The 24,061-nt window shown below is 41.2% G+C and overlaps 2 protein-coding genes across 3 annotated transcripts in view; both read left to right on the plus strand.

Moving 5' to 3' along the window:
- The first annotated feature begins 1,288 nt into the window (after positions 1-1,288).
- cltcb (clathrin, heavy chain b (Hc)) lies at positions 1,289-22,542 on the plus strand. The gene is made up of 32 exons (XM_060888370.1): positions 1,289-1,815; positions 3,005-3,212; positions 4,581-4,849; positions 5,071-5,232; positions 5,353-5,466; positions 5,687-5,860; positions 9,169-9,366; positions 9,471-9,671; positions 9,809-9,961; positions 10,178-10,300; positions 10,447-10,584; positions 10,704-10,868; positions 12,413-12,593; positions 12,690-12,853; positions 12,959-13,084; positions 13,172-13,314; positions 13,409-13,643; positions 13,786-13,908; positions 13,985-14,130; positions 14,219-14,402; positions 14,488-14,680; positions 14,851-15,008; positions 15,100-15,264; positions 15,450-15,557; positions 15,672-15,839; positions 16,012-16,161; positions 16,307-16,438; positions 16,565-16,675; positions 16,782-16,952; positions 17,797-18,018; positions 20,229-20,304; positions 21,381-22,542. The coding sequence occupies exons 1-32, from the start codon at positions 1,774-1,776 to the stop codon at positions 21,509-21,511; spliced, it is 5,034 nt and encodes a 1,677-aa protein (XP_060744353.1). The 5' UTR covers positions 1,289-1,773; the 3' UTR covers positions 21,512-22,542.
- Positions 22,543-22,794: 252 nt separating this feature from the next.
- Positions 22,795-24,061, plus strand: part of vmp1 (vacuole membrane protein 1) — a 29,286-nt gene continuing 28,019 nt past the window's right edge. The window contains exon 1 of one of the 2 annotated variants that reach the window (XM_060887720.1): positions 22,795-22,886. The gene's annotated coding sequence lies outside the window, so the exon portion shown is untranslated. Of the gene's footprint in view, positions 22,887-23,864; positions 23,895-24,061 lie in introns of those variants that run through there. The other variant, XM_060887721.1, reaches the window with a different exon arrangement.

Consider the following 24,061-nt stretch of genomic DNA (forward strand, 5'->3'; position numbering starts at 1 on the left):
TCAGCTGGCGAAGGAAGTACAACCTCTGCTAGGCCTTTTTCACAATGGAGTCTATGTGAATGTCCCACTTCAGGTCCTGGGAGATTGTGGTTCCCAGGAATCTGAATGACTCCACTGCTGTGACAATGCCGTCCATGATGGTAAGTGGGGGGAGAGCAGGGGTTTTTTCCTGAAGTCCACTATCATCTCCACTGTCTTGAGCGTGTACAGCTCCAGGTTGTTAAGGCTGCACCAGACAGCCAGCCCTTTAATCTCCAGTCTGTAAGCAGACTCGTCACCCTCCTGGATGAGGCCGATCAGTGTGGTGTCGTCTGCAAACTTCAGGAGCTTGACCGAGGGGTCATTAGAGGTGCAGTCATTTGTGTACAGGGAGAAGAGCAGTGGGGAGAGGGGACAGCCCTGGAGGACGCCAGTGCTGATGGTGCGAGTGCTGGATTTGAGTTTTCAAAGTCGCAATAGCTGCTGCCTGTCTGTCAGAAAGCTGGTGATCCACTGACAGACTGAGGAGGGCACAGAGAGCTGGGTTAATTTGGGCTGGAGGAGTGATGGGATGATGGTGTTGAAAGCAGAGCTGAAGTCCACAAACATAAGTCCCTGGTCTGTCCAGATGCTGCAGAACATAATGCAGTCCCATATTGACTGCATCATTCACAGAGCTGTTCGCTCTGTAGGCAAACTGCAGAGGGTTCAGTAAGGGTCCGGTGATGTCCTTTAGATAAGCCAAAACCAGTCTTTCAAATGATTTCATGACCACAGATGTTAGAGCCACAAGTCTGTAGTCATTAAATCATTAATTGTGTGTGTATGTGTATAGGTATATGTTTAAGTGTGTGTGTGTGTGTGTATATGTGTGTATATATGTATATGTGTGTGCCCCTGTAACTGAGTGGTTCCCATCCCGGGGTGAATTCTCTTGCCTTGAGCTCAATAATATTCCCAAGATAAGATCCTAAACCCACTCCCACTCTGTCAGGATCAAGTGACGAATTAATCACGATTATAATCTCTTCGACTTGTTTAACCAAACGTTTTATTGTAGAATGTTGATTAAAAACAAAACAAATCCGCACCAATATAAACGACACTAGATTAAAGTGTTTTATTATCTCATTTCAAATCCCTAATCGTACCTGAGAATTTATCTGAATCAGGGTTTACGCCCATGATCGTGTACTTGTGCACTAAACAGTACTTGTGCACTAAACAGCACTAACGGCTAAAACAGACACTCACGCGCTCTTTAGTGCGCTAGTACGACTCGCTTCGCCGGAAGTGACGTGCACGTAATCCGCTGAATGATGTGGCAAAAAAAAATAAACGAGCGATTTAATGAAATACGCGACGTTTAAAAGAAGTCGTGTTTAAAAACGTCACGAGTCGTTTTTAAACACGTGGATCGTTAAAAAAAAAAACACCGGCTGCTTTTCGAGGCTCTACAAAATGGTTGGACGTTTTGTGTCCTTCGTCGTGTTGACGCTTCCGTGTTGAGGCTCTTCTGCGTTTCCGCCGCCATTGCGGGTTTCAGCTCTGGGGCCGCTGATTTCCGTCTCAAGCAGTGGAGGAAAAAATTCAGTCATCTTCGGGACAAAACCGGCGCCGTTCGTATAACACCTCGAAACAACATTCATCACTTTCGAGTTTTTATCCCTTCTCTATTCGGCTCGTTGTTTCTGTTTTAAATTCAGTGGCATTTCATTGCGGTGTCCGTGGAGGAGGTCGTAGTTAGCAGTTAGCTTAGCATAGCTATCTGGCCGGTGGAGCAGAAACCTAACCATGGCTCAGATCCTGCCTATTCGCTTTCAGGAGCACCTCCAGGTAAGATCCAGACACGATTATACATCATAACAGCGAATGTATATTTAAAAAAAAATCACGATTCGGTTTTTAAAACTTCGAATGAGCCGATTTGAGTTTGTTAGCCGTTAGCATACGCTATGCTAGCGGCGCTATGCTAGCTTGAAGGCTCGAGCCGAATGAATGACCTCCTATAGGTTTAACTTCATCCCTGCGGTTATTGAGTGGAAAAATAATGAAGAAATAAAACGAATAAAGACGTAAAACGGTTTGGATTATACGTGCGATATGTTTTATTATCTTAAACTGTTGTATTTAGATTAAACAGAGCTAAAAAAAAAAAAAAAGCAGCGCTGGATCAGCTGACTAGCTAAATTATTGACTCAGAAACTAACCTGGGGAAAAAATATAAATATGTATAATATATAAGCCATCGGCCCAGGCGTCCTGAGCACCACCGCTGTCAAGGGGGAAAAAATAAGCCCTTTACGCTCGATGGTGCTTGTTTTTGATTCATTTTTATGCGTGTTGTACATTTGTTCGTTATCGTTTGTCGCTTCATGTCGAGTTAGAAATGTGACGAGCTGTAAAAGGCTGTGATGTTTTAGTGCTTTTATACTAAATAAACCTCAGGTGAACGTGTACCGAGGTGTGTGATAGTTTGTGTACAAGGAAGGAAGCTTCTTGTTTGGTTCTTATAAAATAAAAAGGAATTAAAAAAATTTTAATAAAAAAGTGTATGTGTGTGTATATATATGTGTGTATATATATATATATTGTGTGTGTGTGTGTGTATGCATATATATATATATATATATATATATATATATATATATATATATATATATATATATATATATATATATATATACACGAAGTTCTCAGGAAGTGAAGGTTTGCTGAGTTTAAAACATGATTTTTTGCATGCATATATATATATATATATATATATATATATATATAACTCAGCAAACCTTCACTTCCTGAGAACTTCGTCAGGATTTCATTCCTGATTTCTTGGTAATTTGCAACTAAACAGATTTTTGCTGAGTGTTGAATGTCCGCAGGATTTCCTGTACATGCCACTGATCACCTCTGGCCTCTGTGGACTCTCAATCTTAATGCCTTTTTTTCTCTCTCTCTCTCTCTCTCTCTCTCTCTCTCTCTCTCTCTCTCTCTCTACCCCCCCCCCTTCCCCCTCCATCATCAGCTCCAGAACCTGGGAATTAACCCAGCTAATATTGGCTTCAGCACGCTTACTATGGAATCTGACAAGTTCATCTGCGTGCGAGAAAAGGTGGGCGAGCAGGCGCAGGTGGTCATCATCGACATGAGCGACCCCAATTCGCCCATCCGCAGGCCCATCTCGGCAGATAGCGCAATCATGAACCCAGCCAGCAAAGTGATTGCCCTCAAAGGTAAGACACATCTCCTGCCAGATTTGTAGGCGTTCAGCTTATCTTAAAAGTGTCTCGATAACGCGACTGCGTCATTATTTTTGGTCGCCTAATTTGTTACTATTAGCTTAGCATTCTTGTGTATCATGTTTTGTGTCTCCAGGTTACATAACGGATAAATATGTACATAGTTATTTATATATACACATATATTGTATTTAATGTTCACACTTTTCCCACATTTATGTTCATGTTCACTGCTATGCCTGTTTTATTTTGTATAAAGTCTGCTCCTTGACACTTGCCTGCCACTTGCAGTAATTTGATGTTTAACAATAGTCATAAAGTACTCATTGGAAATGTCTTGCTGTCATAAATGCTTTGTCTGTTTTTTGCTTGTTTTTATTCTTCTTTTGTTCCTTACTGCTTTCTTATGTTTGCAGACGGTGAGTTCAATTTCATCTATACTGAATTGTGCGGTTTTCTTGTGAACTGTGTGAGCTTTTCCACTAGCTAATGCATTGATGATTGGGTGGGATTGCAGGTTTCACAAACAGCAATGTGAAATCTTTTTCAGGACTGGAAATATAAATATGTCGAGAATCTCAGTTTAGATGTAGGGAACCGCCGACTGAGATTTTGCGAATCAAATGTATTCAAGTGCTGAAATGCTGCACGTTACTCAGTCACTGATCATGACGTCTCGATTTTGTCATCAGTCACTCCAGTCTTGTACTGATTTTGCCATTGTGCTTGCAATACTTTAATCAAATAGGGATATTTTCAGCTGTTAATGAGGTGCTTGTGTAGGCTAAGTGTGAGAACAGAAAGGTGAAGTCATAGCTTTTGTTCTGCCTGAGAAACACTCAGTAACTGCTGTAGAGGCAACAGCTTGCACTCAATTCTTGATGATGCCAAGGTTCATGATAAATGGATTTTATTTTTTATGCCATAAATCGAAGCCTAAATGCAAATACAATTGAGATAATGTCTTTATCAGTCTGGTTCGATTTAATACGTATGCGCATATATTATTTTTTTTTTGTTCAGGCCTAGTGTCATGACCAAAGTAGAACCAAATTTTCTGAATTGGATGAATTTGGTAATAAGCTGTAAAAACTATAATACAACAGCATAACAGTAGGTCTTTAGAGAATTGGCCTAAATGCAGAGCAAAGGTTTGTGTGTGAATGTTTTTTGCGGTGTTGGGTCTTGGTCTTCTTTGCACTGCAGCTGTTTGTCCCAAATTACGCCGTCTGCACTTTTCCATGTCTGTCATTTGAACACACACATCATTTGTCTGTGTTGTGTGTTTAACACTAAGTACAAATATCTAGCTTTATAAACGCCGGCGCGATGTTCAAGTCCGCTTCGTTTTCTGAATTTCAGCTGCGAAAACCCTGCAGATTTTCAACATCGAAATGAAGAGCAAGATGAAGGCACACACCATGACTGAGGATGTGACATTCTGGAAGTGGATCTCCCTGAACACCGTAGCACTTGTGACAGACAACGCAGTCTACCACTGGAGTATGGAAGGCGACTCGCAACCTGTTAAAGTGTTCGACCGGCATTCCAGCTTAGCAGGCTGCCAGATTATCAACTACCGCACCGACGCCAAACAGAAATGGCTCCTTCTGATTGGGATTTCCGCACAGGTAGGTATTCGGCTCCTTCCTAGCCGTTTCTGTATGTTTAAAATATGGGCGTGGTGAGGAAATCTGGAAATAATTAGGTCAAATACACTGTTTACTTTTTGAGGTTGATAACATCCAGGATTTTTTATTTTTTTTCTCTCTCTCTCTCTCTCAGTGCTTGGCATTACGTAAACCTTGTGAATTTTAGAGTGACAACGGTTTTCATATGCATTCCTTTGCAGCAAAACCGTGTGGTCGGAGCGATGCAGCTGTACTCTGTGGACAGGAAGGTGTCACAGCCTATCGAGGGCCACGCTGCGGGCTTTGCTCAGTTCAAAATGGAAGGAAATGCTGAAGAGTCCACACTGTTTTGCTTTGCTGTTCGTGGTCAAGCTGGAGGAAAGGTCTAAAAATTGACTGGCTTTCCAGTACATAACATTTATGAAGTGATCTGTGGTTTACTTACATAAAATGTAATATTCACAATTTTTATTATTATTTTTTTTAATAAACTGAATATTCAGCTCCACATTATCGAAGTCGGAACACCTCCGTCTGGCAATCAGCCTTTCCCGAAGAAAGCCGTAGATGTGTTCTTTCCGCCGGAAGCCCAGAACGACTTCCCTGTTGCTATGCAGGTATAGCGTCTATTCTAAACTGTTTGTCGTACTGATTTTAGCACCGGCTGCTGACTGATGTCGTTGCACTATGTTGAAAGAACAGATATGTTGTAACCAATGTCCAAATAAAGCAAAATTTAAGACTCCTTTAAATAAACAGGTGAATGTTGTTGTGTGTGTTTTTGTGTTTCAAGATATTGCTTATGGCTGTCATTAAGGTTTGTTTTCACTCCTGTAGATCAGCCCCAAGCAGGATGTGGTCTTTCTCATCACCAAATATGGCTACATTCACCTGTATGACCTTGAAACTGGCACTTGCATCTACATGAACAGGATCAGTGGGGAGACCATCTTTGTCACCGCTCTCCACGAGGCTACTTCTGGCATCATTGGTGTCAACAGAAAGGGACAGGTATTGTGTGTGTCTTTTTCAGGATTGGCAGTAAAACACACGAATTAATCCTGTTAGGCTTTTGATTTGTCATCGTTTCCCATGGACTGACTCCGAAGACCTGAACAATTCGTTTCCACTCTGTAAACAGTAGACTCAGGCTGAAGACAGACTCATGCTCTGTTTACTGTAACCTGATGCTTCCAGGTGATGAATAATTTTCTAGCGCAGGCTTCCGCGCCATGAAATATGCAGTGAGCGAGAAGAAAGATGACCGCACTGCACCGTAGCTTTGCCTTCTTAAGTCTACATTTGTAGTAGCCTATTTAGCCTATATATAGTAGCATCACGTCTCGCTAGCAACGAGAAGCCGTTATATGGCTGTGTACAAGACACCGTGCTCTGACCTTTGAACACAAAATTATCAAGAACTACACTCGTGGCTGCCGGTGCTTGAGAGGCTTGGGTGTGATGATGAGAGCTCTAATCCTCTTTAGGTTTGGCTCGCCTGCTCTCCCTGCAGTACACTGCTACACCTGGTGTTTGGTTATTTATTTATTATTATTATTATTTTACATTTATTTTTGACCCATTTTGAATTTGTGAATTTTATTCAAATTTGTACATTCTCTTTTTGAACGTCATAAAACATTACCGGATCCTAAAAAGATTATCTTAGGAACGATTCTTATAAAATCTAATTTTTCTTTTTACTAATCTGTATTTTAGAAAATGCCTTCAACGTGTGTTGCCTTTAACAAGGAACGTGTGTAAGAGAAATCTTTCGACCTTACTGTGACCTTGAATGTGATGAATTTTAAAACCTAATGAGTTCATCTGCTGCTTTCAGGATTGATTCCACACAAATCCTGCTAACAATCAATTCAACCACTCGTTCTTGATGTCGTTCTACTGAGAAAATTCGTCAGTGGACTCTGATTGGGGGGGGATTAAAAAGTGGCAGTGATGGTAGCCATTTTGTCTGATGCTGAAGTTAGGGTATTTGTACAGGGTATTAAAATGCAGGGGAAATGAACAAATAAAACATTACACTGATTCAGATTCAGCTATGGAGACATCTAATGAGGTTTTCTCCCAAAAGAACCGGTGTACATAAGCGGTGTATATAAAATAAATGTTATTACTAGTTACGAGTATTTCTACAGTGAAAGCAAAGTATGTTTTAAAATACATCTTCATCTACGTGAGCTCTCTCATATTTGACCAGGTTTTTTTTTTTTTTTTTTCCCCCTGGGATTTAAATTTGAGGTTGTACGCGCACACAATCTCTCTCCCTCCCCGTCCTCTTCCCTCCATCACCAAGGCAAAAGCAAATATTCAGCAGAAAAAGACTCCTAGACATTGACCTGAAGTAATTTAACGGAGTTACTTAAAGAGTTAAACATTAAGCCCAATCAAAGTCATAATAAAGGTAAAATCTCAAACGTTGCTAGAAAGTGGTCGCATGACCAAACTGCCTTCATGCACTCTGAGGATCACGGAGAAGGAATGAAGTAGATCTCAGAGATTTGCAAACAATAAAAATAGTAGATTCTTCAGGTTGGTTGTTTGTTTGTCTACTATGTGATGCCATTTTCCTGAGAGCAGAATTACACAAAGTAAGCGCTTAACTGAGTTTTCCCCCTGAAGTGTCTGTACAATTGGAAATTTGTGGTCACATGACACCAAAACATTGTGGCAGTGTAAGCCATCACTGATACCTGCTATATAATATAATGGTTGTAGGTCATAGAAGACTCCAGAGCCTCCCGTTCAATCCTGACCTCAGGTTACGGACCATGTCTTTACTTACGAGCATCCAATGCTTTTACTACGTTGGTCAAGAACTGACGTATTTAAATTAACCTAAATATCAGTTATGGTGATTAGTGGAGGAGAATTTTATAGATATATACATGTTTTAATTAAAGAATATATTGATACTATTTCATTACCACTAAATAGTTGGAAAAAATTCATATAATAAACGTTACTGATTACACTCTAGATCAGCAGTGTCCAATCTTATCCGGAAATATGGAATTGTGTAATTGTCTAACGAAAAGTTAAGCATATTAGTCAAAAGGAAATGGCAGGTGACCGAAGAAAAGGGGGAAAAAGAAAAAAGATCGAATAAAATTAACTAACTAGCTATAATTATTGGTAAAGGTTACTCGGAAAAAGTATCATCTAGATCAGCGGTGTCCAATCTTATCCAGAAAAGGGCTGGTGTGGGTGCAGGTTTTTACTCCAACCAAGCAGAAGTTGCACCTGCTCCACCTGTTTAATCAGTTGTTCTTGGCTTTTAGTAGACGCTGGTGTGGCTTCTGCTTGGTTGGAGTAAAAACCTGCACCCACACCGGCCCTTTTCTGGATAAGATTGGACACCGCTGATCTAGATGATACTTTTTCCGAGTAACCTTTACCAATAATTATAGCTAGTTAGTAATTTTATTCGATCTTTTTTCTTTTTTTCCCCCTCTCCCTTTCTTCCTCTTTTCTATTTGGTCACCTGCCATTTCCCACCCACCTGCCATCTTTTTCCTATTGTATAAAAGCTACCAGCTGGGGAAGGTAAAGGCCAACATGTGCTTCCTCTGTCTTCTTGATTTTGTGTAGCACACGACAGGTGATTGATCGAGACGTGCGAGTGTGCCGTCTCTTCCACCCAGCGACCACGGTCTGGTTTGCTACCTTGGTTCCCGGACACCGATGTCTGTCTGTACCATTTGTCAGGATTTGATCTTGTGATCTTGTGCTGAATTATTGCTAGCCTATTACCCAATATATCTGGGGTGGGGGGGGGAACGATCACACCCATGACTGAAGCTGTTACATATCTGCACGCTGAGTGTGAAAAGTGATCTTTGGTCTAATGTTCTCTTCATTTGAACTCGGGTGTGAAGCCTAGTCATTCTAGGGCTGGTCGCTAGATTGTGTAATTTGGCTCTTTTGTTAGCCTACGTTTTTGTTTTGAGGGAAGTAGAAGAGACAGAATGCCTTAAGTATATGAGAGGAAGAAAGTAAGCAGCTTACTGGAACTGGTGAATAGTGTTCATGCTGCTCCACACCGTTATAATCTAATCATTAATAGCGACAGTAAAGCAATTTGGAGCGTATTGTGGTAGTGACATAAACATTAAGCAGTCATTCAGAGAATTTTGTTTGCTCAAATGAACCATGAATCAAGCTTGAGCATATGGTCTTAAATATGTAAGCCAAATGAAGGTGCCCTAAATCTCTCTCTGGGACATCCAGCCTGTATCCAGTAGCAGCTCGTTGGTTAACGGCATCTCCATTATGTAACACCTGCCTGGGTTTTTCTTTAGGTGCTTTCGGTGTGTGTGGAGGAGGAGAACATCATCCCCTACATCACCAACGTCCTGCAGAACCCTGATCTGGCACTGCGCATGGCTGTACGCAACAACTTGGCTGGCGCTGAGGAGCTCTTTGCACGCAAGTTCAACACTTTGTTCGCAGGGGGCAACTACTCTGAGGCTGCCAAAGTAGCTGCCAATGCACCAAAGGTATCACGTTGTGGCTTTTGGATTGTTTTCCTCCTCTGTATGTCTATCTCCCTGTTTTGCCGTCTTTATCCGTCTGGAGTTTTTACATTTTTGTTGTTCCTCAGGGAATTTTGCGAACCCCAGACACCATTCGGCGTTTCCAGAGCGTTCCCGCCCAGCCAGGCCAGACCTCTCCTCTGCTTCAGTACTTCGGCATCCTGCTGGATCAGGGCCAGCTCAACAAGTTCGAGTCCCTGGAGCTTTGCAGGCCTGTACTGCAGCAGGGTCGCAAGCAGCTGCTGGAGAAGTGGCTAAAAGAAGATAAAGTAAGAGGGCTTACGGTCTCCTTTATTATTGGCTAACATTAAAGGTTGACTTCTTTTAATGTTAACTCTTATTATTTGTAAGAATAAGCTGGTTAATTCTTTTCTTTTTTTTTTTTTTAATTTTTCCCCTGTTTTAGCTGGAGTGCTCTGAAGAACTGGGTGATTTGGTCAAATCTGTGGACCCGACTCTCGCTCTCAGTGTCTACCTGAGAGCAAATGTCCCTAACAAAGTGATTCAGTGTTTTGCTGAGACTGGACAGTTTCAGAAAATAGTATTGTATGCAAAGAAGGTGAGTTGTTGCTGGTATAATTTAAATGATCTGCTTGTATAAGTGCCCCTTCCCTGTTGTATCGATACTTTTGTCTGCTTTTTCTAATGTGCTTAACTTTTCTTTAGACAATTACACAATTCCATATTTCCATAGTGGTGTGTCAGTAGTTTGCACAAAAGAATAATTTAAGTTAGAGTTTAATGTGTTTAATCAGGTCTTCTGTCCCTTCTGCAGGTCGGTTACACTCCGGACTGGATCTTTCTGCTTCGAAACGTGATGCGGATCAGTCCAGAGCAAGGCCTGCAGTTCTCCCAGATGCTGGTGCAGGATGAAGAACCTCTTGCTGACATTACCCAGGTGTCCCTTTTGTTTCTACAGTATATTTATATTTTGTAATGGTCCCTGTTACAGTAAAAAAAATAATAAAAAATTCCAGCTTTTCACAAGTGCTGTTGTGAGCAGGAATTTCATAAACTAATGCATTGTTTTGTTTTTCTTCTCAGATTGTGGATGTGTTCATGGAGTACAACCTGATCCAGCAGTGCACTTCCTTCCTGCTGGATGCTCTGAAGAACAACCGGCCCACCGAAGGCCCTCTGCAGACACGGCTGCTGGAGATGAACTTGATGCATGCTCCACAGGTCGGCCGTTTCTCGTTTACGCTAAACACACGATCAGGATTTCCTTGTACTTTACTAGAGCTTTGTACAGCCTGATATGTTTGCGTGCTTAAGTTTCTTTATCTGGGTCGTGTCTTCAGGTGGCTGACGCTATCTTGGGAAACCAAATGTTCACCCACTACGACCGAGCTCATGTGGCCCAGTTGTGTGAGAAAGCCGGATTGCTACAGAGAGCCCTGGAACACTACACTGACCTGTATGACATCAAACGTGCTGTGGTGCACACCCACCTTCTCAATCCTGAGGTAGTTACTGAAAATCCTACACATCTACTGGAATGGGTCATTGGCTCACGAATCATACAATTTGACTCCAGGTGCTTTTTTTTTTTTGTTTTTTTTTATTATTTTTTTTTTTACACTGATGCAAACAAGCTATAGGGAACAGAACATTTGAGGGTTCTTTTAAAATGGTAGGTTGTATGGGAGCACTATATCTGAAGGAACAGATATTTAAGTCACAATAAACCCAAGGCACACTAAGCACACGTCGTAATGGACTCGTCAGTGTAAATGTGATGTGAGAGATGGAGGTAAACTGGTGTCACTAGACTGGGTGTGCAAGTATAGAAGGAGAATATGATTCGGAGAGAAATTTATACTTCTGGTATTTATTTATTTGGTTTCGCATAAATAAAAAAAAACAATCTGGCTTAGTGCTTTATAGGACTGCAAGTATTTTTTGAGTCAGAAAGCTAATTATTAAAAGCTAATCACACAAAAAATGTTGAGAGACTGGAGAACAGGTTTGACACTCAATAAATGACTAGATTAAATAGATAAATGACTAGATAAATGTAATTCTCATTACATTTGTGACTTGAAGAATATTGTGTATTTGCAACTCTACAGCACTGCGCTTTTTTTTATTTTGTGGCCCAGTCTGCCGTGTGGTATAATTTAGCAGCTTGTGTCCCTCAACACTTCAAATTACATGCCATTCTTGGTTCAGTTCCTGCATTCGGGAACGATGCATGGTCAACTCACATTAGGCATTTGTCTGAGTGCCACTTCTGTTCTGATCAGCCAGAATGAAACCATGCTATGTGTGGAAAAGCTACCACATTCTAACATATCGTCGCTGTCGGGCGGAATCCTCGTATCTCCAAAACCATTACTTTTCAGGAAATAAAAAAAAAACGCCGTACCTTATCTGCAGTGCACAGGGTTTAGTCCACGTTGCAGTGGATTGTCTTGCGCTAAATTCCTGTCCTCAGACGAGCACCAGAACTAGCGGGGGTCAAGATTTTTTTTTTTCTTTGAGCCCAGTGTTTTGAAGACATTTACCTCAGAAGACGTGTTGATTCGTTGCAACTCTTCTTGAGGAGAAATATGCCGCGAAGCTCTCCCGCGGAGTGAAGAAGAGGTGGACAGTTGAAGTGTCCAATGGAGTTATGAGATTTGCGCTCAAGCTATTTTCAAGACTTTAGATTGGTTAATAACTTGTAAAAATAACAGACCCACGTGGGGACTGACCAATAGCATCTATGTGAAAAAATATGAAATTGACCAAATTTGGACATACGAGGTTTCCGCCCGACAGCGACGATATGTTAAAGCACCTTCAGAAAACACAATCCTTCACTTGAATTTAAAACATAAATTTGTAGTCATAATTCTGAAAAACAGTAGTCAAGCCACTGTTTTGTTTGTACTTAAGTGGAGGCCAATGATGTCAGTTCTGACTCACTCCACTGATGGCTATTTTGTCCTTGCTCGAGAGAACATTTTGTTCGCATTCAGATACATGCTGTTTGTAAGTTAAGAAACGGAACATGTTTTGTTTGCAGTGGCTGGTGAACTTTTTTGGCTCGCTGTCAGTTGAGGATTCTCTGGAGTGCCTGAGAGCCATGCTCTCGGCCAACATCCGCCAGAACCTGCAGATTTGCGTCCAGGTGGCCTCCAAATACCACGAGCAACTTACCACTCAGTCCCTCACCGAGCTCTTTGAGTCTTTTAAGAGCTTTGAAGGTAAGCTATTACTTTGATATATTTTATTACAGTAGACAAACCCCAGGTAAAATAGATATTTCGGGTGATAATATGACCGAATGTGTGGTTTTGCAGGGCTGTTCTACTTTCTTGGCTCCATTGTGAACTTCAGTCAGGATCCAGAGGTCCATTTCAAGTACATTCAGGCAGCCTGTAAAACTGGACAGATCAAAGAGGTGGAGAGAATCTGCAGAGAGAGCAACTGCTATGACGCGGAGCGTGTGAAGAATTTTCTTAAGGTGTGAAACCAGAACCTCTTATTTTATTGAGAAAAATGCCAACCGAATTTTATTGTCCAAAAAAGTACCGATATCTAATTTTTTTTTTTTTCCTTTCTTATGCAGGAAGCTAAACTGACCGATCAGCTGCCTCTCATCATTGTGTGTGACCGCTTCGACTTTGTCCACGACCTGGTCCTTTATCTGTACCGCAACAATCTGCAGAAATACATTGAGATTTACGTGCAGAAGGTAAGACTTATCTGGTTACCAGTGTCGTAGCTCGGGCATCCATACGTGCCGTGGGTTTGAAGACAAAACCATTTGCGTTCTGATTAGGTGAACCCCAGCCGCTTACCTGTGGTGATCGGTGGACTGTTGGACGTAGACTGCTCAGAGGATGTCATTAAGAACCTGATCCTGGTGGTCCGCGGACAGTTTTCCACCGACGAGCTGGTGGCCGAGGTGGAAAAGAGGAACAGGTTTGTCCTTCCTATATCAGTCTTTTTATATGTTTGATTCTGCTGTTTAATGAATAGGTGATCTGACCTCGTGCACCATATATTTTCACGTCAGGCTGAAGCTGCTGCTGCCCTGGCTGGAAGCTCGTATTCATGAGGGATGTGAAGAACCTGCTACCCACAATGCCCTGGCTAAGATCTACATCGACAGCAACAATAACCCTGAGCGATTCCTCAGAGAGAACCCATACTATGACAGCCGTGTGGTGGGCAAGTACTGCGAAAAGAGGGACCCCCATCTGGCTTGTGTGGCTTATGAGAGAGGACAGTGCGACCAAGAGCTTATTAATGTAAGGACAGGAGCTTGCTTACATAGTTGTTATTAAATGACTAACATGTTTGTTAATCGTGTCTTGGAACTACGTTTATACATTGATATGGTGTAAGTTTAATTTTATCGAAGTTAAAATCCACGTCTTGTTCCATTCACAGGTGTGCAATGAAAACTCCCTCTTCAAGAGTCTGTCTCGGTATTTGGTGCGTCGTAAGGACCCTGAGCTGTGGGCCAGTGTTCTCCTGGAGAGCAACCCCTATAGAAGGCCACTGATAGACCAGGTACACAAGTGGAAGATCAAGATTTTTTTAAATCCAGTATTAAGTCCTTGTCTCATTGTCCTCTTCTTCCTCACAGGTGGTGCAGACCGCACTCTCGGAGACCCAGGACCCAGAAGAGGTGTCCGTTACAGTGAAAGCCTTCATGACTGCTGACCTACCTAACGAACTGATCGAGCTTCTTGAGAAGATTGTCTTGGATAACTCTGTTTTCAGTGAGCACAGGTTAGTTAGGTTGGCCACCTGATGTTTTGTTATACCTGTTAGATGTCACTTTGTTGTTGGTTCCAGTATTTACTGTCTTTCTGTTCAGGAACCTGCAAAACCTTCTGATCCTGACGGCCATCAAAGCTGATCGCACTCGCGTGATGGAATACATCAACCGCCTGGACAACTACGATGCCCCCGACATAGCCAACATTGCCATCAGCAACGAGCTCTTTGAAGAGGCTTTTGCCATCTTCAGGAAGTTTGATGTCAACACATCTGCAGTGCAGGTCAGTCACAAGGGATCAGATTTTGCTTGAATGCGTTAAAGCTACTTGGGCCTTAGATTGACACTCCCATTATTTTCTGTGGCAGGTTCTTATTGAGCACATTGGCAACCTGGACCGGGCATATGAATTCGCTGAACGCTGCAATGAGCCTGCCGTGTGGAGCCAGTTGGCTAAAGCTCAGCTGCAGAAAGGCCTGGTAAAGGAAGCCATCGATTCCTACATCAAGGCTGATGACCCATCGGCATACATGGAAGTAGGACATGCTGCAGCCCAAAGTGGTAAGTATAGCCATACAAAAAAGTTCTACCCTTAAATGCGGACTGAGAATTTGTAACGAGTGGACGGGAAAAATAATTCTAATAAGAATTTTTATCCATCGGTTTAAATTTTTAGCCTTTTGTAGGCTAAACGTTTTGTTATAGTGGTTCACGAGATGTGATTTTCACAGGGAACTGGGAGGATTTGGTGAAGTTCTTGCAGATGGCACGCAAGAAGGCCCGTGAGTCATATGTAGAGACTGAGCTGATCTTTGCATTGGCTAAAACCAACCGCCTGGCTGAACTGGAGGAGTTTATCAATGGCCCGAACAATGCCCACATCCAACAAGTATGAGCCTTTTTACTCTCAGACACTGCGTGTTAAGACTGCGAGCATGTAATATGCTTTAGTTAACAATATACTCTTTCTGATTTTTTAGGTTGGTGATCGTTGCTATGATGAGAAGATGTACGAGGCAGCTAAGCTGCTGTACAACAACGTGTCCAACTTCGGCCGCCTGGCTTCCACTTTGGTCCACCTGGGAGAGTACCAGGCTGCTGTGGACGGAGCACGCAAGGCCAACAGCACACGAACCTGGAAAGAGGTGAGAGCGTGTGCGGGCGCACACACACACACGCTCCCAAACAGCTTTCAACTGATTGCGGTGTTTGTGGGTAATAACTGGTTATTTTCCTCAGCAGGAGCTTAGGAGGTTTATTTTAATGAAGGCTTTTGCCATCTTTTTTGTTTTGTTTTTAGTTGACTGACTGAGATGTTCTCTTTTGGCAGGTCTGTTTTGCCTGCGTTGATGGGAAGGAATTCCGTCTGGCTCAGATGTGCGGCTTGCATATTGTTGTCCATGCCGATGAACTTGAGGAGCTCATTAACTACTACCAGGTGACCCAAGTTTAATCATCCTCTCTTCTCATATCTGAGGTGTTAATAGTAATAAAGTTTCTTTATCTGCCTTTCAGCCGGAATGCTGATTAGTGTTTGTGATTTCTCTTTCAGGACCGTGGATATTTTGAGGAGCTGATCACCATGTTGGAGGCGGCTCTGGGGCTGGAGCGCGCTCACATGGGCATGTTCACCGAGTTGGCCATCCTCTATTCCAAGTTCAAACCACAGAAGATGAGGGAGCATCTGGAACTCTTCTGGTCCAGAGTCAATATTCCCAAGGTGAAGTTGCTTAGACTATTTAATAAAAATCCATTTCATCTCTTTGTGTGTCCATTTCTACACAATTTAAAAAAAGAATAAACTTTTAAAAATCCTCTTAAACAAAATGCAGTGTTACATAAAGGCTTGAAGCGCACATAACGCATATTAATGCTGTTGTCCCTCTATTTAGGTCTTGAGGGCAGCAGAACAGGCTCATCTGTGGGCTGAGCTGGTCTTCCTTTATGACAAGTATGAAGAATACGATAATGCTATCATCACCATGATGAACCACCCTGCCGATGCCTGGAAGGAGAGCCAGTTCAAAGACATTGTTACTAAGGTACTGTGGTTGCTCCTGATTTGTTATATGGAGGATGCAGGAAACATTTAATACCTGAGATGCATTTTTACAGCAACTCTCATAATCTGTTTTGGGTTTTTTTTTTTTTTTTCTTTTTTTCTCCCCATGTTTGTTGTATTTTTAGGTGGCTAATGTGGAGCTGTATTACAGAGCCATCCAGTTCTATCTGGAATTCAAGCCTCTGTTACTGAACGATTTGCTTATCGTCCTGTCCCCAAGACTCGATCACACACGTGCTGTTAACTTCTTCTCTAAGGTATTTTGTGTTGCTTTTTTTTATTTGGAAGTTGTTTTTGTTTTTTACAGATGTGTCCTGATGATTTTTTTTTTTTTTTTATTTTATTTTGCTCATCCTGTTTGCTCACCCTATCCAATCTTTCAGGTTAAACAGCTGTCTCTGGTTAAACCATACCTGCGATCTGTACAGAACCACAACAACAAATCGGTTAACGAAGCACTAAATAATCTCTTCATAATAGAGGAGGACTACCAGGTAGGAGGTCTAGAGCGCTTTCTATACATAACCAGTAATTACTGTGTTCGTCTAGGGGTTAGAATTTAAACCTTTTTGTTTTTCTTGTCGGTCTCGTGTCACACAGGCTCTGCGCACATCCATCGATGCCTACGACAACTTCGATAACATATCTCTGGCCCAGAGCCTGGAGAAGCATGAACTCATTGAGTTCAGGAGAATTGCTGCCTACCTGTTCAAAGGCAACAACCGTTGGAAGCAAAGTGTGGAGCTCTGCAAGAAGGATAAACTCTACAAGGTTTACATTACATAGTTATTTATATTTTGGGTGACCGAGCTAACTCTATTTAAGCCCTCAGACTTGAGGGATATGTAATCCTGTCAGCCAAAATCATCGTTTTAGGTGTGAGAGAAGTTTTCAGACCAAGTGTTTTGTGTTGGTTTAGACACCAGAGCATTTTCCAGCAGATATATAGGCTAGTGTGAGCAGTGTATACTGAGCTGCCAGTAGAAGAAAAAAAATACATCATCTTCCTGAAACACTTAAACTGTTTTTTTTTTTGTATATATTTAAAAAAAAAAAAAACCCTGGACAAAGTTTTATTGATGGTGTTTTAAGTCTGTAACTTAGTGAACCAGCGTTAATGTATTCAAAGCTCTTTTTATACCGCTCTGTATAAGGGCGTCTGTCAAATCCCGTACATGTATATTTTGGCCAAGGTATGATCATAGTGAATTTAATACAAAGCACTCAAGCGGTTTGCATCCAATCAAAACTTTTTCCCAGCAGTGCAGAGAAGTCATAAGGCTAGAGTTTTATCTCCTTAGACGTTTAAAGGCTGGTTAAAGGAGATTTTAACAATGGGAGCTTCTCACTGTTGTCATTTTGCTATCTGTCTACTCAGTACTTGTGTTGCCTGTAGATTAGCATCAACCTTGTAAACCTGAAGCCAGGAGAAAACAAGAGTGCTGTGGCTTCTGTCTTCTGGGAGGAAAACCAAAACGGAGGAACTGTTTATACAGCGTTGATTTTATTAGCTGTACAAGTTGAATCACAAAAGGATCACGCCCGGATGTCCCGTGAACGACTGAGTTGTGTAGTGTGAACTTACCTGAGCGATGTGTGTGTGTGTACCTTGCAGGATGCCATGCAGTACGCATCAGAGTCAAAGGACACAGAGCTGGCTGAGGAACTGCTGCAGTGGTTCCTACAGGAGGAGAAGAAGGAGTGCTTCGCCGCCTGTCTCTTCACTTGCTATGACCTCCTGCGGCCCGACGTGGTGCTGGAGACGGCCTGGAGGCACAACATCATGGACTTCTCCATGCCCTACTTCATCCAGGTCATGAGGGAGTACCTCAGCAAGGTGAGCCACTACATCTGCAGCTCAGTGTCACATAACCACAATGTGTAGTGTGGACGTACACTGAGCATGTGATCCAAAAGCACTCAAGCTGGGGGTCAGTAGTATAAACCTGTTTTTAATGTGGCATAAAAATGGCACACCATGATCGATAGATTTCATTTCTTTCATTTACTAATTTATCATTGCAATTACAACATCTCCTCACTTCCTAAAAACCAAACTGTCATTTTGGTGTGTTTTGAGGCTTTTGACTCTTCAGAGCCATATTACACCTTCTTTAGCACACACTTTAAAAAACGCTCGATTACTTTCATTTAAAAAGCGACATTTAAAACGGTCTGTTTAAACACCGCAACATAGTTGACATCAGGTATGCTGTAGTGAACTTCTACAAAAGTCCACTGTGAGATTTCAGGAATTTTGTGTAGTTATGTATGAAACGTCATTTTATTTCATACTTTCCGTGATTATTTTTTTTTCTCCTGCTAAATATCTGGTGACACTGCTGCTGATTTTCTGCAATTGTTCTCTTCTTGCATTTTCAATGCTGGTCTGTTGAATCTGCTTTATTTTCTTAAGCTGCTACTCTTAAATTCCCTTTCAGGTTGATGCAATTAAGGAAAAGGTGAAGGCTGCCTCTTATTCCCTTTTAACCTGTGTAGTTTTGGAGGACTGAAACTTCGGGAAACTGCATGAGTTTTCTTCCGCTCCCCTCCCCTCCCATATCACACTGCTGCTTTTAAAACACACCTTGACTAGACTTTCCTCCAAGTTTCCTCTAGAGTACTGACCCTATGTCGAGCAGATGCTGCAGTAGCAAGCAAGCTTTCTGACCTGTAGATGAAGAGCTATCATTAACATCACCGAACTGCAGTCTGCGATTGGCTCCTCATACAGCCGCCATTTATCTATGCGTCAGTGGCGTATCGGTCTCTATACACCGAGGTAAAATCTCGTTCCCTCTCCAATCGGCTTTGCTTAAAATTCCTCCACTAATCCGGGTGTAGACTGCAAAGCAGGTGATTTTAGGTGTGAGGAAACCCTGGAAGAAGTGACCACATTTTCAGGATCCTTTTAGGCATTACTATGAAATCTCAAATCCTCATTAACGAGAAAGTGTGGTCCTTCAGTAGCGTATGCTGTGGAGATTTTACACGCATGTTGTTTCACATCATCAGTAGCACCTTCTGAGACGTTAGGGAACATGGCTGTTGGCTGTGCCTGCGTTTGGAAGCCGTGAATGGCTGTATGACTCCATCTCACCCTGTCACTCCTTCACTCTTCTACTTTGCCTCTATTTCATGCACAACTCTTGTAACTAAACAAATAACAGCTACTTCTCTGGCATGATCCCTCCCTCTTTTCTTCAGTGAAAAATCTGACTTTGCTGATCTCTTTCAAGCCTGCTCAACAACATACCCATCGAACGTAGTGTCAACACCAGTTGTATGTAGAGAACTGAACCCATCATGAAGCATGCACTCATCCTAAGCAGCGGCAACCCTTGATTTCTTGTGCTGTACTGTCAAGGTCTCCTGTCAAGGGTTTCCTACGTAACTTTTTATATGCAACGATATGACCGTTCATTATTTATTTAAGAGTCGTAAGTTTCCTTTTTTATTTATTTATTTACTTATTTATTTTTTCCTAATATAACTTCCAACTGATGATAATTACAGGTCTTTGGAGCCCCTGTTCTTACACCAAATGTGGGTTAATGTCAGATACACTTTACCTCACCTATCTATCATCAGCCAGCTCTGTTTAGGTGACGGGGTTCTGTTTTCTACATATGCACAGTTTATTTAAATGAATTGCTCAGTGGCTGATTGGAGGGACCATCAAACCAAGCTAAAGTCAGATGTTTTGTATTGCATTTTGCACCTTGTAAACTCAAACCTCTATACCATTTCATGTCATGGTTTGGGCAAGCACAGAAATGAGTGAGAGCGATTGATTGATTCTTCAGTATGCTCGCCAGCAGTTCCAGACTGTTGTGGAAGGAGCTTGGTTTGTGCTCTTGCACTCTGCATTAAAAGCATTTGCTTGGCTTTGAGCATCTGCCATGAATGGTCCCGTCCATCAGTCATTGTCTTTATTGACAAGGAAGGCCAGACAGTTGTGTTTCATGTTCTTACCACAGGGTGGCAGCCTATGTCTCAATTCTCTCTCTCTTTCTCTCTCTCTCTCTCTCTCTCCCCACTTCTCAGGTTGATAAGCTGGATGCATCCGAGTCTTTGAGGAAAGAGGAGGAGCAAGCCACCGAGGCACAACCCATTGTTTATGGTACGACTTCCCTCTATTCTTTCGTTGCTCAGTATTCCCATGGTAGTCACATGGCACCATTCCCAAGCGATTAATCTTTTGAATGAACGGTGTAAATGCAAGCCATTTATGTTTTTAGACAATAATATGAAAATGAAAAGAAAAAGAAAAAAAAAATATATATATTTTTTTTAAACAGAAAAACATCTCCCTTTTAACACTTTTCCATTTATAGATTTGATAAAATAGAACATGATCTAACTGCTTCATATATTTGACCTGGGTGGAAGAATAGTTCCAAAAGGGTTCCTATATACAATTTATTTATTTATTTTCCCCTTTCCTTTCCTTCATCCTCTCACCACCTGCTACATGTTCTGCATGCAAACTGAGGATGTGGTTTTATTTGTAGGATGTACTTTTACTAGGTGTGTTTAGTTTTGCTTTACATGTGCTAGACAATCCTTCCAGAATATTGAAAGCAAAGTGATTAATCTAAATCTGAGCAAGATACAATGTAGTGCAGCACAAAACCTGTTTAATATCCCAGAATACCAGTCAACTGAACATGTGAAAGTGAGGACGCATGCAAGATTCACTTAACATCTTTTGTTTACCAACACTACTTTGTGTTTTATTACTGAGGGAGTGTTCATAATGCTTTAGCACCAGAGACCTTCAGAACATCGAACATGCAGCGGTTTCCACCATATTAAAGAATGCCATCTGATTATACTTTTCTATTTGGGGAAATTAGATGTCAATTTTTATTTAGCTTAGTTAATTGGGCATCAAGGTATAAACGTATTGTGTTGCTGAACAGACCCCTAGAGCTTTCGCGTATTGGGGTGAATTAGATACTACTGTGTGTTTTTATTTATTTACAATCACACCCTTCGGTCTCCCTCAGATGAGGATGGGTTCTCGTTTGAGTCTAGGGTTCGAAATTCCCCTAAGAGAGAAATTCAAAATATAGTTTAACACACATGGTTGACTGACACTGCGACCTCAAAAAGTTTCAGCTACAGTATATGAAAAGATTTAAACCCAAGATATTTTTTTGTTACTTAGATTATTGTGTTAAACCTGTGTTACAGGCACACCCCAGCTGATGCTCACTGCAGGCCCAAGCGTCCCTGTTCCTCCTCAGCAGCCTTACGGCTATGGCTACACCGCCCCCGCTGGTTACGGCCAGCCAGCGCAGCCCGGCTTTGGCTACGGCATGTAGAGTCGTCCCCGCCTGCGTTTCTCATCGTCCGTCTTTTTTTTTCTTTCAGTTCCTCCCCCTGCTCATTGTGCTTTATTCACAGAAGTGTTGCAAAATCAGACTTGTGCATTTTAAATGATTCTCTATAAAAATGCATTGAAGGACTTCCTTTTTATTTGAGTTATTAAAGAAAGTAATTCCTTTTTATGTTACATTCCATATTCAAGCCTACTTATATAACAGATTTTGTGTCCTTATATTGATTATTATTATTATTTTTTTTTTTTAAGTGGGGGAATTGGTGACTTATGTAAGTGAAATTTTGAGAACAGCAATTAACCTTATTAACACATGTTGTGAAGCATCTGATTTGCACTCTATCATGAGAGGGAAAAAAAACTAATGTAGAATCTCCTAATTTTGATGTGCTGTATGTGAACGCTTACACTGTCTGTATAATGCACTTCATTATTGTATATTCTGGAAAAAAAGTAAAAAAAAAAAAAATATTTGAAGCATATGCATCCATTTAGCAACACTAAGTAATAATCAGATATTCTACACAGGTATGTAGCTGTATGGAATTTTATGTGCATACAGACCTATGATTATAGAAAGCAATTTTAATCCCTTAACATGAAACCGTACTCATCGAGTGTGTCAGCATTGGCCTCCTTTCATTCACTCCATGTGTAACAGGCAAACCCCTGTTGTGTTCTATACAGTGCTCTTGTGTGATTTCCATAAAATGAGCAAGGGATAAAAGATTATTCTTCTGACCTCTGTGTGTGTTTACTCACCATGCATCTTCCCTGTATTTGAGGTTTGTGTATGCCTGGTGTTGTGATGTTCTAGCTTATGTTCTAGCCTTGTTTGGAGTGTACAGAAGAACGGATGTGTCGAGTTGGGTACCACGCTCGTCCTGTAAGTTCCGTAGCGTGCAGTACTCTGCCCACGGAACCAGCAGCTAATAAATTTACAGGATTGTGAACGTTTTTTCGGTGGCTTTGATTGTAAAACTTGCTCACATTAAAGTTGAAAAATCATCTAAACTCTCAATTCTCCATGTGGTCTTATTGTCTTGAAATTATTACTTGCAATGATCTCACACTTTGGAAATAAAGAAAATAAATAAATAATACAAATGTAGGACTCAAGAAAATGAAATAATATTTTTGGTATCTAAAACCGACATAAATTAAACTGGATATTAAGACAAATAAATTGCATGTGCATAGATTATTATATAAAATAAATTCCAGCCTCACGGACTTTTATTTTGTTATAAAATAAAATGCCTGGGACTTTTCCAGGAAATGAGCTACCGGTGTTTGTGTCTTTCATCCACACTGGCAGGAGGACTGAATACCCTGTTTAAAGCAAGTGGAAGCTAAAGGTAGGATTTCTAACACTGTTATGATAAAGATTAAACTCTAAAATAAGTGGTTTTAATTCTCCTTTAGTTTTTACGTGACTGCTATTTATTTCTAGTCTTTTAAAGCTGTTACGTAATAAATACCAATACAGTTAGTAGTGTTAGCATGTTAGCTAGTTAGCTAACTAGCTAGCTGTGTCGAAGCTAACTGACGTGTCACACGGGTGGCTTTAACTGCGACACGTGAATGTTGTGGACGTGTGTTAGTGTAGACGATATTTAAGACTACTGATAGCTTTTAATTGACCTGACGTGTGAGAGCAAGCTGGACGATTTAGCACAGGAAGCCGGTTAGCTTGTATGCTAATGGGAAGCCTCTGTGATGATACAGCTGTGATGGACAGTGTGGAAGCTCAAGGACTCAACAAGCACATTAATGAGCAGGATAGTATACAAACCTGACACACAGTATGTAGTGAGGAACAGTAGAGCTTTTAAATCAATCCCAATCAAGTGTTTAAGTAGTGTTTATCAGTACCCTGGTTAAACACAAACCCATTTCACTATGAGTGTTTATGTGGAAACTTGTGAGTGCACTTTGCTCTTTGCTCTTCTCAGCTGTCTTTTGTAACCTTATCTCTCCTGGGATTAGGGCTGGGTGATAAAACGATAACGATATGTACCGCGATAGACACGTGTTCGACAAACGTACGATATTTTTCATTTATTTATTTTTAATTTTTTTTGCGGGGAAAAAAAAAAGAAATTGTAATTTTTATTACCGTTCTTTTAAGTTCTTGATCGGACATTTTATTCTTCGTTGGAAGAAAACAGAGGTTGCGAAGCATGTTTGGTTGCATTAACAAAGGCACTCGCTCTCTGGTAACCTAGCAACATAGGGAGTTACACTCTAACAGCCAATCATGTAAGAGTATCATGTTTGGTTGCGCCATATCGTGGTCTCGTGCTGGTCTGCTGGATTCCTCTTCAGTAACCGGAGACTGATAAGCAGAAAATAAGCCGAAAATTGTAAATAAAAGACTTTTTCATATTTCTGCAGGTTTTATATTTCAAACAAGATTACTGTAGTGTATCAGGTCTGTTTTTTATATTACAGATGTATCTCAGTCTACCTCAGTTTTATTTATGTTTACAAAACACTTTATTCACCAGAAGGTGAACAGCTAGTGAACTTC

Source organism: Tachysurus vachellii, chromosome 15, assembly GCF_030014155.1.
Source record: "Tachysurus vachellii isolate PV-2020 chromosome 15, HZAU_Pvac_v1, whole genome shotgun sequence".
NCBI classification, from domain to species: Eukaryota; Metazoa; Chordata; class Actinopteri; order Siluriformes; family Bagridae; genus Tachysurus; species Tachysurus vachellii.

Bases quoted from the DNA above. Each gene is read 5' to 3' on its own strand.
- cltcb (XM_060888370.1), top strand. From the start codon at position 1,774: ATGGCTCAGATCCTGCCTATTCGCTTTCAGGAGCACCTCCAG. The intron at 13,909-13,984 runs GTACACAAGTGG...TCTTCCTCACAG, and splicing joins GAAGGCCACTGATAGACCAG to GTGGTGCAGACCGCACTCTC. The intron at 16,953-17,796 runs GTTTACATTACA...TGTACCTTGCAG, and splicing joins AGAAGGATAAACTCTACAAG to GATGCCATGCAGTACGCATC.